This window comes from Lissotriton helveticus, chromosome 5_1 (genome assembly GCF_964261635.1).
Source record: "Lissotriton helveticus chromosome 5_1, aLisHel1.1, whole genome shotgun sequence".
NCBI classification, from domain to species: Eukaryota; Metazoa; Chordata; class Amphibia; order Caudata; family Salamandridae; genus Lissotriton; species Lissotriton helveticus.
The window spans coordinates 1,905,261,253-1,905,278,644 of NC_136065.1; the positions used below are offsets into that span (position 1 = coordinate 1,905,261,253).

The 17,392-nt window shown below is 45.6% G+C and overlaps 1 protein-coding gene across 1 annotated transcript in view; it reads left to right on the forward strand.

Annotated features, from left to right (window-relative positions):
- Nucleotides 1-238: 238 nt before the first annotated feature.
- NT5C3B (5'-nucleotidase, cytosolic IIIB) overlaps nucleotides 239-17,392 on the forward strand; it is a 70,397-nt gene continuing 53,243 nt past the window's right edge. The window contains exon 1 of the mRNA XM_078645445.1: nucleotides 239-473. Coding sequence (XP_078501571.1) covers nucleotides 471-473 — 3 coding nt within the window. The 5' untranslated portion in view covers nucleotides 239-470. The remainder of the gene's footprint in view (nucleotides 474-17,392) is intronic.

Consider the following 17,392-nt stretch of genomic DNA (forward strand, 5'->3'; position numbering starts at 1 on the left):
AGCGTAACCAAGTTTAAGACATTTCGCTGAAGGTGTCGCACCTAAAACATAGTTCACTAAATTTGAGCTAAGAATAAAAACAACATTTTAAAAAGTAACATTTTAAATATAAACTTCAGTTCTACGTCGTCTACGTTCTTTCCATGCACTAAAATATGTTTCAGGTAATCAGCAGCTATAAATAGTAAAACGCATCCATTTCTGTAAAGCAGCTTCAAGGGAGAGGGGAATATAAATCATTCCAAGATGGCAGCGGAGCGTGTGAGCCTCGTCTTCAATAGTGTTCACTCGTCTTTATTCCGGGTCCGCTGTCTTCGTGTGCAGCAGACTAAAACAGCTCATCCGACTACCTTTTATTAGATTTAACTTTGGGTGCTTCTCAGTTTGTTTGTCTGTTTGTCTGTTTCTCGTGGTCGGCAGTCATTGCTTTCCGTTTGTTCAGACTGCTCTTCCCTTCCCCCAGCAACAGAATGGTGAGTGAGGAAACACACACAGCTACGCTATTATTTGTTAATTTTCGCAACGACCTTTTCCTGCTTCATTTTAAATCAGAGATCGTAATGCGTTTCATTGCAACAAAAGAAGTTGTAATTTACTATACACTCCTCTTCTACCTAATCTATTGCTGCCGAGTCGTGCAATATGTGTCACTTTCAGCCAGTCTTGGCTTTTTAGCCAAACACGTTACATGCTGGGGTTTTTAACTACTCTTATAATAGTAAATATTAACTTAAGGTTGCACAAGTCAAAGTGTTTTGGCGACAAAGCCAGCTGCCACGTTTTCAGATTGTTTATGTGGACTGTTTCAATGATTTCAGTGTGAGTAAGGGTGACATTCTGCTGCGAAATGTGTGACATCTTGAGTAATAATTTCTAGCGAGTAAAACCAAGCAATTTAAATAGCTAAATGATGGATATTACCCCATTTTAAACAATGTGAATCTCTAAAAAGTAATTGAAAGTACTGCAGCACCGGTGACATTAAAATGCACTAACCTATTGTAACTGATAGGACAGTAGTGAGTTCCAGAAAGAGCATGGCCATTGGTTGATGAATAGTGAAAATATTACCTGATCCCCCTTTTGGAGGAGTTTTCAGGCTCTTTTTGTGCAGTAAATAGAGTGGACTACACACACTTCCCAGCAGGTACTAAGAAAGAAGGTAAAAACGTCTCGTACACCACCCAGTCATCATTAAGGTTGACAGCTGACCAGTATTTTATGAGCCTGTATAGTAGTAAGGAAGACCGCAGTTGAGGAGACTAGTGTGAGGTAAGAGTAACACGTTTGTTGACGGTTAAGGAGCCCCTACAACTGCCTGGTCCAACCGCCACAGAACGTTGACAACATTCCAGAAGTGCACTGGGAAGAACACAACCGGGAAGAAGGACTGGGCTAAGGGATTGCGACAAAGAACACATACAATTTGCATGTGAATAATCGCAATACAAAATACAGCATACTACATCTTATTCCCATCTTTAAACATCTTGTTCAGTCCATCACAAAGTATTTGAACCTGGAAGGAAATGCAGCAAATTCTCATGGCACGATGTCATTCTAGCCTTGCTTTCCCTCTTGCACTTGGGGAACAACCAATTCCGGGAACATTCTCTGCTGAAAAACTTCTGTTGACTTCCACCATTGGCCATTGTCAATGAGCGTGATAGTGCCTCTTTTCTTGATCATTCAACACTACTCAACCATATCTTTTATACCAATGACCAATAAGGTTGCAGTCTGGTAATCCCTAGCCTGCCCACGGAGCAATTCAAAAGGAGTTTTCCAGTGCTATGGAGAGTCGTGCAGTAAGACCAAAGCTTGGTCTTAAAAGTGCAGCTTCTACATGGATATGGAACTTAAGGGCCATTTGAATGGTCTCCTTGATTAGATGATTGACTATTTCAACCCGTCTGTTGCTCTGAGGGCGACTTAATGGGGATCTTACATCCTCCATACCATACCATTCCTCTTGCAACTTACCATGAGAGATCAACTATACCCTATTATTCCTGACTAGATGTCCAGGAAACCATTTGCTGCAAAAGACACATTTGAAAAAATGGATCACTTTCATAGTGTTGGGCTGAGGGACAAATTTGATTTCAATCCATCAAGATGTGGCATATCACATGTTGGGTGTATCCCAATGAAGCCAATGCCAACTTTAATCCAAGGTCCATCTGGCAGTTCAGTAGACTTCATGGCGCAGCTGCATATTTTGGTAGTTTTATCAGTACCTGCACATTACAGACAAACCAACATGAATATCGACATCACGATACATAGAAGCCCGCCAGTACGCCTTTCATAATTTTGTTTTGGTGCCAGTCATGCCCACATGACCCTCAGGAGTCCGAGTATCCAACTGTCCTTTTACGGAACAAGAATGAACTAGCACATCACCACATAGAACAATCCAATCTTTAATTATGAGTTTATCCTTCACTTTCTGAAAGCATGGATGCTCACATCCAGTAGTCTCTCACGTGGCCACCCCTTGCTCTACACAGTTGCCTTACTCTACTCACCACTATAACGGTTTTCAAGACTCTAACCTTACACTCCTGGCTACTGACCCAATGGCATCACTATCCTCTGACAACCATACCACTGTTATATCTTTGCGATCCTCCCATCTGTCCCTTTCTTCTTCATCATCACTTGGGGCACAAGACAGATAATTGGCAGACTCATTATACCTTCTCAATAGATATTGTAAATTGAATTGGTACTGTAGCTTGCAAGCCAGTTTTGCAATACATGTGAAATTCTGCCTGAACCACCGCCTTCAAGAATACTAACAAACGACTTCTGGTCAGTGTAGATAGTAAATTCCTTTCCCCACAAGAAGCGTTTGAACTTGCCAACAGCCCAGACAGAAGCCAGCAACTCTTGTTCAGTGACAGAGTTCTTTGCTGCTGCCCCTCTTAGTTTGAGAGATGGTTTGATGGTGGTTCTCAATCCTTTGACTTTTGTCTGAGCACAGCTCCAGGATCCACCTAACTGGCATCGGTGGTAACAATGCATCTTACATTTTCATTGAAAGATTGCAAGAAAGGTGCCCTTTCTATTTTTTTTTAATGCAACCCACTCTCCTCACATTATGGATTTCATGAAAACTCAACATGTTGCTTAACTAATGTACGCATAGGCTCAAAATTTCTTTGTAAATGTTGATGAACTTGAAATTAAATTCACACATTCCAATGAAGGATGTAAACTATTCCTTGTTACCAAGTGCTGGTGATCTTCAGATGGCTGTTATAATTTATGGTTTGTATTGTACACCGCATTCCACAATAGTCTGCCCTAAATATTCAACATTCACTTTAAAAAAGGTGACATTTTTTCGTAGAGTCAACTAACTCTCTTATTCTGCATAAAACCTTTTTTTAGTACGGCAACTTGCTGATCAAGTGCCTCAGTGACAATCATTACATTGTCCTATAACGCATTCCTCAAAAATTCTATTCATCAACTGGCCAGCTAGTATTTTCAAGTCAATATTGGTATAAAAAATGAGGGAAATCATCAGAATTCAGTGTTTTTTACTCTTTGAAATATAAACATACAGCATCAAATACCAGATAGAAACACCTTACAAGTGTTTTGAGTTCTCTACACGTTTCCGAAATGAGTTTTAAAGCAAACCAACTTGACAAAAGAGGTATATTAAAAAACAAATATGAGGCAACTTCAGAGCGAATTGGGTCAGTTACCAGGTGCCAATAGGAAACTGGTTGTCAAAGTAAACAAGCTGGGGCCCAGGCTGAAAGAACTATGTATCCATGACAACCACATACACCCCTCTCTGCTGATACACCGTACATTCCTTCAAAAAGTCTTTTTATGTCAATAATGGTGAAACAAGCATTTATAATGCAATAGGTCTCGCATTTGTGAAAGTTAGAGCTCTTGGCGTTGAAAATTACATTGTTTTAAACTTTTGTCTTTTTATTTGCAGTGGAGTGATTGTATTTGCATAGTGCGATTGCCATTTGTATGACTTTGTGGCACTGGAGAACCTGGAAATAGGTTATGAGGGAGGTGAGACCAGAGTGATATGCTGGCTGAAAAATAAAAGTAACGTGTCGGTCAGCCAGCATGTGAGGCAATGCAGGAGGGGAAGTGCATGGAACAGGCTCCCTCTGTAGCATCTGATGAGCTAGGAATGGGGGAAGTGTGTAACTGTGTCTGCAGCGTAACAAACACAGCTGCCGACTTTGGCCCTGGGGAACCGGGTTCTAGGCTCCATGTAGATTGTTTTTAAAACGGTTCACTGATAGAATATCAATGCTAAAACAAGCATTGAAAATGCAATAGGTCTCGCAATACAAGAGTTTGACATTTTTCGTTTTGCAAATGGATGAGTGGCGTTGCGTGGATGAGTGGCGTTGCGTGAATGAGTGGCGTTGCGTGGGTGGCGTTGCGTGTGTGAGTGGCGTTGCGTGTGTGAGTGGCGTTGCGTGTGTGAGTGGCGTTGCGTGGATGAGTGGGGTTGGAATGCAATAGGTCTCGCATTAGAAAAGTTGTAGTTATTGGTCTTGTAAATGACATAATTTATTTATTTTTTCGTTGTTAAAATTGCTAAATTGATGGCTTTGTCATTTGCAATGCCAATAGTTATAACTTTCGCGAATGTGACACCTATAGCATTTGGAATGCAACATGTTTTGTATTTACGTGACTTATATGGCAGCTCTGGTCGTTATGCTACATCTCTAGATAGTTTTATCTTTCGCAAATGTGACACCTATTGTAACACAATATGTGTTGTGAGGGTGGGTGAGGGGTTGAGGGTGAGGGGTTGAGGGGGTGAGGGTGAGGGTGAGGTGTTGAGGGTGAGTGAGGGTGAGGGGTTGAGGGTGAGTGAGGGTGAGGGTGAGTGAGGGTGAGGCTGAGGGGTTGAGGGTGAGTGAGGGTGAGTGAGAGTGAGGGTGAGTGAGGGGTTGAGGGTGAAGGGTTGAGGGTGAGTGAGGGTGAGGGGTTGAGGGTGAGTGAGGGTGAGGGGGTGAGTGAGGGTGAGGCGTTGAGGGTGAGTGAGGGTGAGGGTGAGTGAGGGTGAGGGTGAGTGAGGGTGAGGGTGAGGGGTTGAGGGTGAGTGAGGGTGAGGGGTTGAGGGTGAGTGAGGGTGAGGGGTTGAGGGTGAGTGAGGGTGAGGGTGAGTGAGGGTGAGGGTGAGTGAGGGTGAGGGTGAGTGAGGGTGAGGGTGATTGAGGGTGAGGGGTTGAGGGTGAGTGAGGGGTTGAGGGTGAGTGAGGGTGAGGGGTTGAGGGTGAGTGAGAGTGAGGGTGAGTGAGGGGTTGAGGGTGAGGGGTTGAGGGTGGGTGAGGGTGAGGGGTTGAGGGTGAGTGAGGGGTTGAGGGTGAGTGAGGGTGAGTGAGGGGTTGAGGGTGAGTGAGGGTGAGGGTGGGTGAGGGTGGGTGAGGGTGAGGGTGAGTGAGGGTGAGTGAGGGTGAGTGAGGGTGAGGGGTTGAGGGTGAGTGAGGGTGAGTGAGAGTGAGGGTGAGTGAGGGGTTGAGGGTGAGGGGTTGACGGTGAGTGAGGGTGAGGGGTTGAGGGTGAGTGAGGGTGAGGGGTTGAGGGTGAGGGTGAGTGAGGGTGAGGGGTTGAGGGTGAGGGTGGGTGAGGGTGAGTGAGGGTGAGTGAGGGTGAGGGGTTGAGGGTGAGTGAGGGTGAGGGGTTGAGGGTGAGTGAGGGTGAGGGGTTGAGGGTGAGTGAGGGTGAGGGGTTGAGGGTGGGTGAGGGTGAGTGAGGGTGGGTGAGGGTGAGGGGTTGAGGGTGAGTGAGGGTGAGTGAGAGTGAGGGTGAGTGAGGGGTTGAGGGTGAGGGGTTGAGGGTGTGTGAGGGTGAGGGGTTGAGGGTGAGTGAGGGTGAGGGGTTGAGGGTGAGTGAGGGTGAGTGAGGGTGAGTGAGGGTGAGGCTGAGGGGTTGAGGGTGAGTGAGGGTGAGTGAGAGTGAGGGTGAGTGAGGGGTTGAGGGTGAAGGGTTGAGGGTGAGTGAGGGTGAGGGGTTGAGGGTGAGTGAGGGTGAGGGGTTGAGTGAGGGTGAGGCGTTGAGGGTGAGTGAGGGTGAGTGAGGGTGAGTGTGAGTGAGGGTGAGGGTGAGTGTGAGTGAGGGTGAGGGGTTGAGGGTGAGTGAGGGGTTGAGGGTGAGTGAGTGAGGTTGAGGGTGAGTGAGGGTGAGGGTGAGTGAGGGTGAGGGTGAGGGGTTGGTGGAGAAGCGTGGCTCAGTGGTTAGAGGCGGCAGACCCGGAAGCTGAGATCGGCCGTGGACCAGGGTTCGATTCCCCGCCCCGGCGGGTCTCGGGCTCAAAATTCCACGGACTCGACAATTCTCGCTCCGGTGCCTACTCGACTCACGGGGTCACACTCTGCGACTCTGGGCAATAGCTTGCTTAATCTCCACTACGGCCCGTCGCGGCGGGATGCCTGGCTTTCACCTTGTGGATACCCTGCCGGGGTATCTCACAGGGGAATACCAGGACGGGTTCCCTAAGCAAGCGCCTTGAGACCCCTGGGTGATTCGTGCGCTATATAAATCGAAATACATTTACATTTACATTTACATTTGAGGGTGAGAGAGGGTGAGGGGTTGAGGGTGAGTGAGGGTGAGGGGTTGAGGGTGAGTGAGGGTGAGTGAGAGTGAGGGTGAGTGAGAGTGAGGGTGAGTGAGAGTGAGAGTGAGGGTGAGTGAGAGTGAGGGTGAGTGAGGGGTTGAGGGTGAGGGGTTGAGGGTGAGTGAGGGTGAGGGGTTGAGGGTGAGTGAGGGTGAGTGAGAGTGAGGGTGAGTGAGGGGTTGAGGGTGAGTGAGGGTGAGGGGTTGAGGGTGAGTGAGGGTGAGGGGTTGAGGGTGAGGGTGAGTGAGGGTGAGGGGTTGAGGGTGGGTGAGGGTGAGTGAGGGTGAGTGAGGGTGAGGGGTTGAGGGTGAGTGAGGGTGAGGGGTTGAGGGTGAGTGAGGGTGAGTGAGGGTGAGGGGTTGAGGGTGAGTGAGGGTGAGGGGTTGAGGGGTTGAGGGTGGGTGAGGGTGAGTGAGGGTGGGTGAGGGTGAGGGGTGGTGAGGGTGAGGGGTTGAGGGTGAGTGAGGGTGAGTGAGAGTGAGGGGTTGAGGGTGAGGGGGTAAGTGAGGGTGAGGGGTTGAGGGTGAGTGAGGGTGAGGGGTTGAGGGTGAGGGTGAGTGAGGGGGAGGGTGGGTGAGGGGGAGGGTGAGTGAGGGTGAGGGTGAGTGAGGGTGAGGGGTTGAGGGTGAGTGAGGGTGAGGGTGAGGGGTTGAGGGTGAGTGAGGGTGAGGGGTTGAGGGTGAGTGAGGGGTTGAAGGTGAGTGAGGGTGAGGGTGAGGGGTTGAGGGTGAGGGTGAGTGAGGGTGAGGGTGAGTGAGGGTGAGGGTGAGTGAGGGTGAGGGTGAGGGGTTGAGGGTGAGTGAGGGTGAGGGTGAGTGAGGGTGAGGGTGGGTGAGGGTGAGTGAGGGTGAGGGGTTGAGGGTGAGTGAGGGGTTGAGGGTGGGTGAGGGTGAGGGTGAGTGGGTGAGGGTGAGTGAGGGTGAGTGTGAATGAGGGTGAGTGAGGGTGAGTGAGGGTGAGGGTGAGTGAGGGTGAGGGTGAGTGAGGGTGAGGGTGAGTGAGGGTGAGGGGTTGAGGGTGAGTGAGGGTGAGGGGTTGAGAGTGAGTGAGGGTGAGGGTGAGTGAGGGTGAGGGGTTGAGGGTGGGTGAGTGAGGGTGGGTGAGGGGGTGAGGGTGAGTGAGGGTGAGGGGGTGAGGGTGAGTGAGGGTGAGGGTGAGTGAGGGTGAGTGAGGGGTTGAGGGTGAGTGAGGGTGAGGGTGGATGTGGTGGTGGATGTGGTGGTGGATGCGGTGGTGGATGCGGTGGTGGTGGATGTGGAGGTGGTGGTGGATGTGGTGGTGGATGTGGGGTGATTGCGGCTTGCAAGCTTATTCCGCTCACGTTATGCAGTTTCAAACATGATTGCCACTATTACTCTCAAATTCACTTGGCAGGAAACTGGTGAACTAATTAAAAGAAAGTCGTATTCAGCGTTATGGCTGGTACTTTATTCCAGCAAAGTGGCAAGCCAGTACACACCAATGAGCTAGTAAAGCTAAAAACACACCACATGGCACAATTGCTGGCTGAGCGAGCAGAAGTAAGCCAAACAGCATTCCCGTAGCTAAGGAGAGCTGAGCTCTTTTTGTAGCAGCACGCATAAGAAAAGTCCCGTATTTTCACCAAAACACTCTGATAATGATCAGCCGAATTCAGAAGGCTTCCTGCCCTCATATATTCCCAAGAGAGCAGTAATCTTATAAGGAAATGCTGTCATCACACCTAAAGCTACGGATGAGGAGAGCTTGCTGGAAGACATTCAATTAATGAAAAAAAAAAAAAGAAAAGGAGACACGGCCGGCCGGCCGGCCGTGAACTGAAAGCACGACCGGCCGGCCGTGAAAAAGCCTTTGATGCCGCAGGGGGTAATTAGGGGAGGAGAATGGCTGGGCTGAGGCACAGCGCCAAGCCTTTGATGCAGCAGGGGGCGGAGCGGGAAGAGCTGCTGGCGGCACTAAGCTGACGATTTGATGCTGTGCACGCGCATTTTAACTAATTGCGCTTGCGCATTGAGTTAAAAGTGCACATGCACTTCATCAAATCGCCAGTGAATCGCCAGTGTAGGTAAGCTTTGTTTAAGCCCCCATAGTCTCGCTCTGCTCAATGCGCATGCGCATTGACGGGCGAGACCTAAACATTGATGTAAAAAAATCAGAAAAAAATATAGAATGCTAAAATATCGACTCCCTATACTTAAACAGGTAAGTACAAAAATATTGAATCAAAAATATCCTAGTTAAAAATATAGATGTAAACAAATTTTGATTTAAAATATAGTCAAGTCAAGTCAGATAATTTATATAGCGCGCTACATACCCAGAGGGTCTCAAGGCGCTTGAAGAAGGGTGGGGATTTACTTGTCGAATATCCAGGTTTTAAGTTGCTTTCTGAATGCTAGGTGGTTCTGAGTGAGGCGAAGGTGAATGGGAAGTGAGTTCCAGGTTTTAGCCGCCAGGTAGGAGAAGGATCTTCCTCCCATGGTGGTTTTGTTGATGCGAGGTACAGCGGCAAGGGCTTGGTTGGAAGAGCGTAGCTGGCGGGAGGGGGTGTAGAAGGAAAGTCGTGTGTTGAGGCATTCGGGTCCAAGTTCGTAAAGTGCTTTGTGTGCGTGGGTTAGGAGGCGGAATGTTATCCTCTTATTGACGGGGAGCCAGTGGAGGTTTTTCAGGTGATCAGAAATGTGGTCTTTACGCGGAATGTCTAGTATGAGTCTGGCTGATGCGTTCTGGATGCGTTGGAGTTTTTTCTGAAGTTTTGCGGTGGTACCGGCATATAGGGTGCTTCCGTAGTCCAGGCGGCTTGTAACCAGTGCGTGGGTGACCGTTTTTCTAGTTTCGGTGGGGATCCAGCGAAATGTTTTTTTGAGCATGCGAAGAATGTTGAAGCAAGATGATGAAACGGCGTTGACTTGTCTGGTCATTGAGAGTGAGGAATCCAGGATGACGCCCAGGTTCCGTGCGTGATTCGTCGGGATGGGTGCTTTTCCAAGGGCCTCTGGCCACCAAGAGTCGTCCCAGGCGGAGGGGGAGGTACCTAAGATAAGGACTTCTGTTTTGTCTGAATTCAGTTTCAGACGGCTGTGTTTCATCCACTCGGCCATTTCTTTCATTCCTTCATGTAGGCTGGTTTTGGCGTGTTGGGGTCTTTGGTGAGTGAGAGGATCAGTTGAGTGTCATCAGCGTAGGAGATGATGTTGAGGTTGTGTTGTCGTGCGATGGCCGCGAGGGGGCTCATGTATACGTTGAAGAGGGTGGGGCTGAGTGAAGATCCTTGTGGCACGCCGCAAATGACTTCAGTGGCCTCTGACTTGAATGGTGGCAGGCGGACTCTCTGAGTGCTTCCGGTAAGGAACGAGGTGATCCATTCCAGTGCTTTTCCTTGGATTCCGATGTTTCTGAGGCGTTGTAACAGGATGCTATGACAGACCGTGTCGAAGGCTGCTGAGAGGTCGAGGAGGATGAGGGCGACTGTGTCTCCATTGTCCAGTAGAATTCGAATGTCGTCTGTTGCTGCGATGAGGGCGGTCTCGGTGCTGTGTTTGGCTCGGAAGCCGGACTGTGAGGAGTCCAGGGATTTGTTTGTTTCGAGGAAGGCGGCGAGCTGGCTGTTGACGGCTTTCTCGATGACTTTGGCCGGGAATGGAAGGAGCGAGATGGGTCGGTAGTTTTTGAGTTCGGTGGGGTCAGCTGTGGGTTTTTTCAGAAGGGCGCTGAGTTCGGCGTGTTTCCAGCTTTCAGGGAAGGTGGCGGAGTTGAGGGAGCAGTTGATGACGTCTCGGAGGTGTGGTGCTATGATGGAATCTGCTTTGTTGAAGATGTGGTGAGGGCATGCGTCTGTGGGGGATCCTGAGTGGATGGAGTTCATCAGGCGGATGGTGTCCTCAGTGGAGATAGGGTTCCAGTCATTAAGGATGTTCAGGGGGGGTGAAGGTACGGCAGAAGGTTGGGTGGGTTGGTCTCCGGGTTGGTTGTCGAAGCCGTTGTGGATGTCTGCGATTTTGTCGTGGAAGAACGAAGCTAGGGAGTCGCAAAGGGTTTGAGAGGGAGTGATGTCGTTGGAGTTGGCAGTGGGGTTGGTAAACTCTTTAACGATGTTGAATAATTCCTTGCTGTTGTGGGCGTTGTTGTCTAGTCGGTCTTTGAATGCGGCTTTCTTGGCAGTCCGGATCAGTTGGTGGTGTATGCGTGTGGCGTTTTTGAAGGCTTCCCTGGTGCTGGTGTTTGGGTCCTTTTTCCAGGCCTTCTAAAGGGAGCAACAGAGTTTCTTGGATTTCTTAAGATCATCGTTGAACCAGGGGGCGTTTTTGCTGCTAGTTTGATTTGACGTTTTTTCAAAGGTGCTAGGTTGTTTAAAATATAAATAAAATAATAATTAAATAATATCTTTAACAAAATTAATTACATTTAATATACATTTTACTAAATATAGAAAATAAACGTAATTTAAAAAAATATAAACATACATATATTTAAAATAATTTATTAACTATTATGTTTATTTAATTTTTAAACTTTTACATTATTGATCTATGTATATATTTTATTTTTATATAATTTAAAATTTTAAAAAATTGTACATTGAATTAAAACATTTAACTATTAAAACAAACTTAAAACGTACATTTCGTAATACAATAAATACAAAAGTAGGAAAAATGTTGGATCGCAAAATAATTACATTTACTGTTCCAACTCCAGTGAGTGCAACAGTAGGGAAAGTGTCGGATAGCGGAGGGGTCAAATTTACTAATCCTACTCCAATAAATACAACAGTAGGGAAAATGTAGGCTAGCAAAATAATTAAATTTACTATTCCAACTCCAGTGCGTGCAACAGTAGGGAAAGTGTTAGATAGCAAAGGGGTAAAACTTACTATTCCCACTCAAAAGAGTGCAACAGTAGGGAAAGTGTTGGATAGTGGAGGGGTAAAATGTACTATTCCTTTTCCAGTGAGTGCAAAAGTAGGGTAAATGTTGGATAGCGGAATAATTAAATTTACTGGATCAGCACTATCAATTTCAAGCACACATTTAATCTGGTCTCTGCACCAAGAGTTTTTCTGAAAGTACAGCACCATTAGTGAGTGTTCTTCTTTCTCTGGTATCCCGGTTCTTCCATAATTGGACGATTTGTTAATGCCTGCTTCTTCTTTCTCTAAGGCATGCAAAGATGCATGGAAACTTGTCACTTTCTAAATGTAGAGAAATCTCATCTAAAACCATTTTAGAATCGTCAGTACATTGGAGCCATCTTCGGACAGGTGTCGGACAATTGCTTCTACTAAGAACAAGCAAACAAAAGCTGCTGTTCTGTATACCATCTCTACTGCCTCATTCTATAGCAATGTCTTTGAAATGGTTGAGGGTATAGGGCAAAATGACAGCAATGACAGCATGTCTTCTGGCAATGCCATAGTCTCTTCTTCATCTTCAACTTCATATTCTGTCCCATTGGAGTTCGAGGTCACAGTATTTTGAGGCCTTAACTCAACTAACAGCTTTGAATGATCAGTCCCTCTAATTCTAGTTGGCACCAGGCAGTCTAGACAAGGGGGTGTACCTGTTGTCTCATCCTTCCCAGGTGTTAAATACCAATGCCAGGAGCATGGGTTGGGTTGGTCCTTCGAAGGGGACTCCTATTCAAGCACTATCCCCTGGAGAAGGAAGACCATTCCTTCAATTGGAAGGAGTTAGAATCTGTCATAGAGCTCTAAAGTACTTTTCTCCCCTCCTTTAGGGTTGGTCCATCTGCGTTAGAGCGATAGTCAGGTTTCAAAAGTATACATAAGCCATTAAGGAGGCAGCCCTCGAATGTTAACATAAGCTGAGGAGATCAGAGTATAGGTCTTTGGGCAGAGGCCAAACTCCACTCCCTCAATCCTGTCCACCTTCTGTGTAGGGAGAATGGGCCTGCAGACCATCTGAGTCTGTTTTTTCCTTCATCTTCGATCAATAGCTCTCTGCGGCTGTACAGCCAGTGTTGAGAGATTTTCTCTAGGTATGACCAGCCTTTGCAGGACCCATTTGCAATGACCATGAACGCTCTACTTCACAACTTTTGTTCCTGCAGGAAACCTGGGGAGTGGATGCTCTCTTTCTGCAATGGCCCAGAGGTATAGTTTATTCCTTTCCTCCAATTTCCTTGATCCAGAGAGTTATTCAGAAAATACGAGAGGACATGTTCCAGTGTTGCTAGTGGTTCCTTTTTGGACAAGACATCCATGGTTCTGCTTCAGCTCTCTGTTAACCCACATTGGATATTTCCAGTGGTTCCATCTCACTTGCAAGCTCCCCTCATTCCATTATCCTTTGGAGCTTGAGAGTGTAAGGTGGTCTTAGGAATGTTGTATTGTGTATTTAGCTGTATAGACATCCTTGAGCTCTTTGGAAAATCTTAATGATTGGGTTTCTTCCAGGGGATTGCATGGCCCACATATGATCCAGTGAATATTCTTGATTTTCTCTGATGGCTTCCTTTTGTAGCTTGTCAGTTTCCTCTATCAGGAGGCAATGGGCAGAAATTAAAGCTTTTAGGGCTTCAGAGGTGAATCAGTAGTTGTTAGCTTCTCATCTCCTCTTTCTATTTCCATTGTTCACACCCTAGTTCCCCTTTAGCAACTCCCATTAGCCCTTTGAGCTCATCAGCAGGATACTGGTCTGTCTATTGAGAGAGATTACTTTTTGTTCAGTGGATTTTTAGGTCTCGCTGGCGTTGCAGCGCGAAGCGCTGCCGCCAACGAGACTTATAGTCCCCGTGTTTGCCTCCAAGGGAGACAGACCTGTGCACGAGCCGATTGTAGTATGGGCACGAGCCGATTCAGGTCTGTGAACGCGCTTCACAGTGGAACAGCTTGTGCTTCACAGTGGAACAGCTTGTGCGCCGCAAGTAACAATTATCACAGCATGAGACCCCACTTATCACAGCATATCAACAGGTGCCCCAGGCTGCTGGAGCACTCAACTATAATTAATGTGCAGTTGAGTGCTCCAGCAGCATGGCGCGCCTCTCTGCATGCTGTGATAATTATCACTTTGGGGCCTCATGCTGTGATAATTAGGGCGGCATGCTCTATTTGCAGCACTGAACATTTTCAAAGAAGGCGAAGCAGCGACATTCATTGGAGACACTCACCCTCACCCCCCTCACTCGCCCTCACTCGCCCTCACCCCCTCACACCCCCTGACCCCTCACACACCTCCTCACCCCTCACACACCTCCTCACCCTCACACCCCCTCACTCTCACACACCCTCACACACCCTCACCCTCACTCACCCTCACACACCCTCTCACCCTCACACACCCTCACCTTCACACACCCTCACCATCACTCACCCTCCCACCCTCACACCCTCTCACCCTCATACCGCCTCACACCCTCACCCTCGCACCCCTCACCCTCACACTCCTCACCCTCACACCCCCTCAACCACCCTCACACCCCTCACCCTCACCCTCACACCCCCTCACCCTCACACCCCTTCCCCCTCACCCTCACACCCCCTCACCCTCACACCCCCTCACCCTCACAAACTCTCACCCTCACACCCCTCACATACCCTCACACACCCTCACTCACCCTCACACACCCTCACTCACCCTCACACCCCCTCACCCTCTCACCCTCACTCACCCTCACACCCCCTCACCCTCACACCCCCTCTCACCCTCACTCACACTCACACCCTCACCCTCACATCCCCTCACCCTCACACCCCCTCACCCTCTCACCCTCACACACCATCACCCTCAAAAACCCTCACCCTCACACACCCTCACCCCCCTCACCCACCCTCACTCCCCCTCACACACACTCACACACACACCCTCACATACCCTCACCAGCATAGCATAACAAAACATAGCATAGCATAACGAAACACAGCATAGCATAGCATGACAAACAAAAGCATAGGATAGCAAAAGCACAACATAACAAAACAAAGCATAGGATAGCAAAACAAAACATAGCATAACAAAACATAGCAAAACACAACAAAATATAGCATAGCATAACAAAATATAGCATAGCATAACTAAACACAACAAAACATAGCATACATAACAAAACACAGCATTGCAAAGCATAGCAAAACATAGCATAGTATAGCAACAAAACATAACATAACATAAAACAAAGCATAGCATAACAAAACATAGCATAACAAAACATAGCAAAACACAACAAAATATAGCATAGCATAACAAAATATAGCATAGCATAACTAAACACAACAAAACATAGCATACATAACAAAACACAGCATTGCAAAGCATAGCAAAACATAGCATAGTATAGCATAAGAAAACACAACAAAACATAGCATAGGATAACAAAACACAGCATAGCATAACAAAACAAAGCTTAGCATAACAAAACATAGTATAACAAAGCATAGCATAGCATAACAAAACATAGCATAGCAAAGCATAGCATAATAAAACACAACAAAACATAGCATAGCATAACAAATCATAGCAAAACGCAACAAAGCATAGCACAACACAACAGCATAGGATAGCAAAACTAAACATAGCATAGCATAACAAAACAAAGCATAGGACAGCAAAACACAACATATCATAGCATAACAAAACATAGCATAACATAACAAAACATAGCATAACAAAACACAACAACACATAGCAGAACAAAACATAGCATAACATAACTTAAAACAAAGCATAGCATAACAAAACAGCAAAACGCAACAAAACATAGCATAGCATAGCATAACAACACACAACAAAACATAGCATACATAACAAAACATCGCATTGCAAAGCATAGCAAAACCTAGCATAGCAAAACAAAACACAACAAAACATAGCATAGCATAACAAAATACAACATAGCATAGCATAACAAAACACACCATAGCGTAGCCTAACAAAACAACGCTTGGCATAGCATAACAAAGCATAGCATAACAAAGCATAGCATAACAAAGCATAGCATAACAAAACATAGCATAACAAAACATAGCATAACAAAGCATAGCATAACAAAACATAGCATAGCAAAACAAAGCATAGCATAATAAAACACAACAAAACATAGCATAGCATAAAAAATAGCATAACAAAGCATAGCATATCAAAACACAACAAAACATAGCATAGCATAAAAACACAACAAAACATAGCATAGCATAACAAAACAAAGCATAGGATAGCAAAACTAAACAGAGGATAGCATAACAAAACAAAGCATAGGATAGCAAAACATAGCATAGCATAACAAAACATTGCATAACATGACAAAACATAGCATAACAAAACACAACAACACATAGCATAACAAAACATAGCAAAACACAACAAAACATAGCATAGCTTAACAAAACACAACAAAACATAGCACAGCAAAACAAAACATAATAGCATAGCAAAACATAGCATATCAAACACAACAAAACATAGCATAGCATAACAAAACATAGCATAGCAAAACAAAGCATAGCATAATAAAACACAACATATAGCATAGCATAACAAAACATAGCATAGCATAACAAAGCATAGCATAGCAAAACATAGCATAGCATAACAAAGCATAGCATAGCATAACAAAACAGCATAACAAAACATAGCATAGCAAAACATAGCATAGCAAAACACAACATAACAGCATAGCATAACAAAGCATAGCATAGCATAACAAACACAACAAAACATAGCATAGCATAACAAAACAAAGCATAGGATAGCAAAACATAGCATAGCATAATAAAACAAAGCATAACAAAACATTGCATAGCATAACAAAACATTGCATAGCATAACAAAACATTGCATAGCATAACAAAACATTGCATAGCATAACAAAACATTGCATAGCATAACAAAACATTGCATAGCATAACAAAACATTGCATAGCATAACAAAACATAGCATAACATAACAAAACACAACACATAGCATAACAAAACATAGCAAAACACAACAAAACATAGCATAGCTTAAGAAAACACAACAAAGCATTGCATAGCATAACAAAACAAAGCATAGGATAGCAAAAAACATAGCATAGCATAACAAAACAAAGCATAGAATAGCAAAACAAAACATTGCATAGCATAACAAAACAAAGCATAACACAACAAAACATAGCATAGCTTAACAAAACACAACACATCAACACATAGCATAACAAAACATAGCAAAACACAACAAAACATAGCATAGCTTAACAAAACACAACAAAACATAGCATAACAAAACAAAACATATCATAGCCTAGCAAAACATAGCATACCAAACACAACAAAACATAGCATAGCATAACAAAACATAGCATAGCAAAACAAAGCATAACACACTCAACCACACAAACACAACCACGCACACACAACCACAACCACACACACAACCACAACCACACACACAACTATCTATCTATCTATCTATCTATCTATCTATCTATCTATCGCCCTCACTCTATCTATCTATCTATCTATCTATCGATCTATCTATCTATTTCCCTCACTCTGTCTGTCTATCTATCGCCCTCACTCTATCTGTCTATCGCTCTATCTATCTATCTATCTATCGCCCTCACTCTATCTATCTATCTATCTCCCTCACTCTATCTGTCTATCTATCTATCTCCCTCACTCTATCTGTCTATCTATCTATCGCCCTCACTCTATCTGTCTATCTATCGCCCTCACTCTATCTATCTATCTATCGGCCTCACTCTATCTATCTAATCGCCCTCACTCTCTGTCTATCTATCGCCCTCACTCTATCTATCTATCGCCCTCACTCTATCTATCTATCTATCTATCT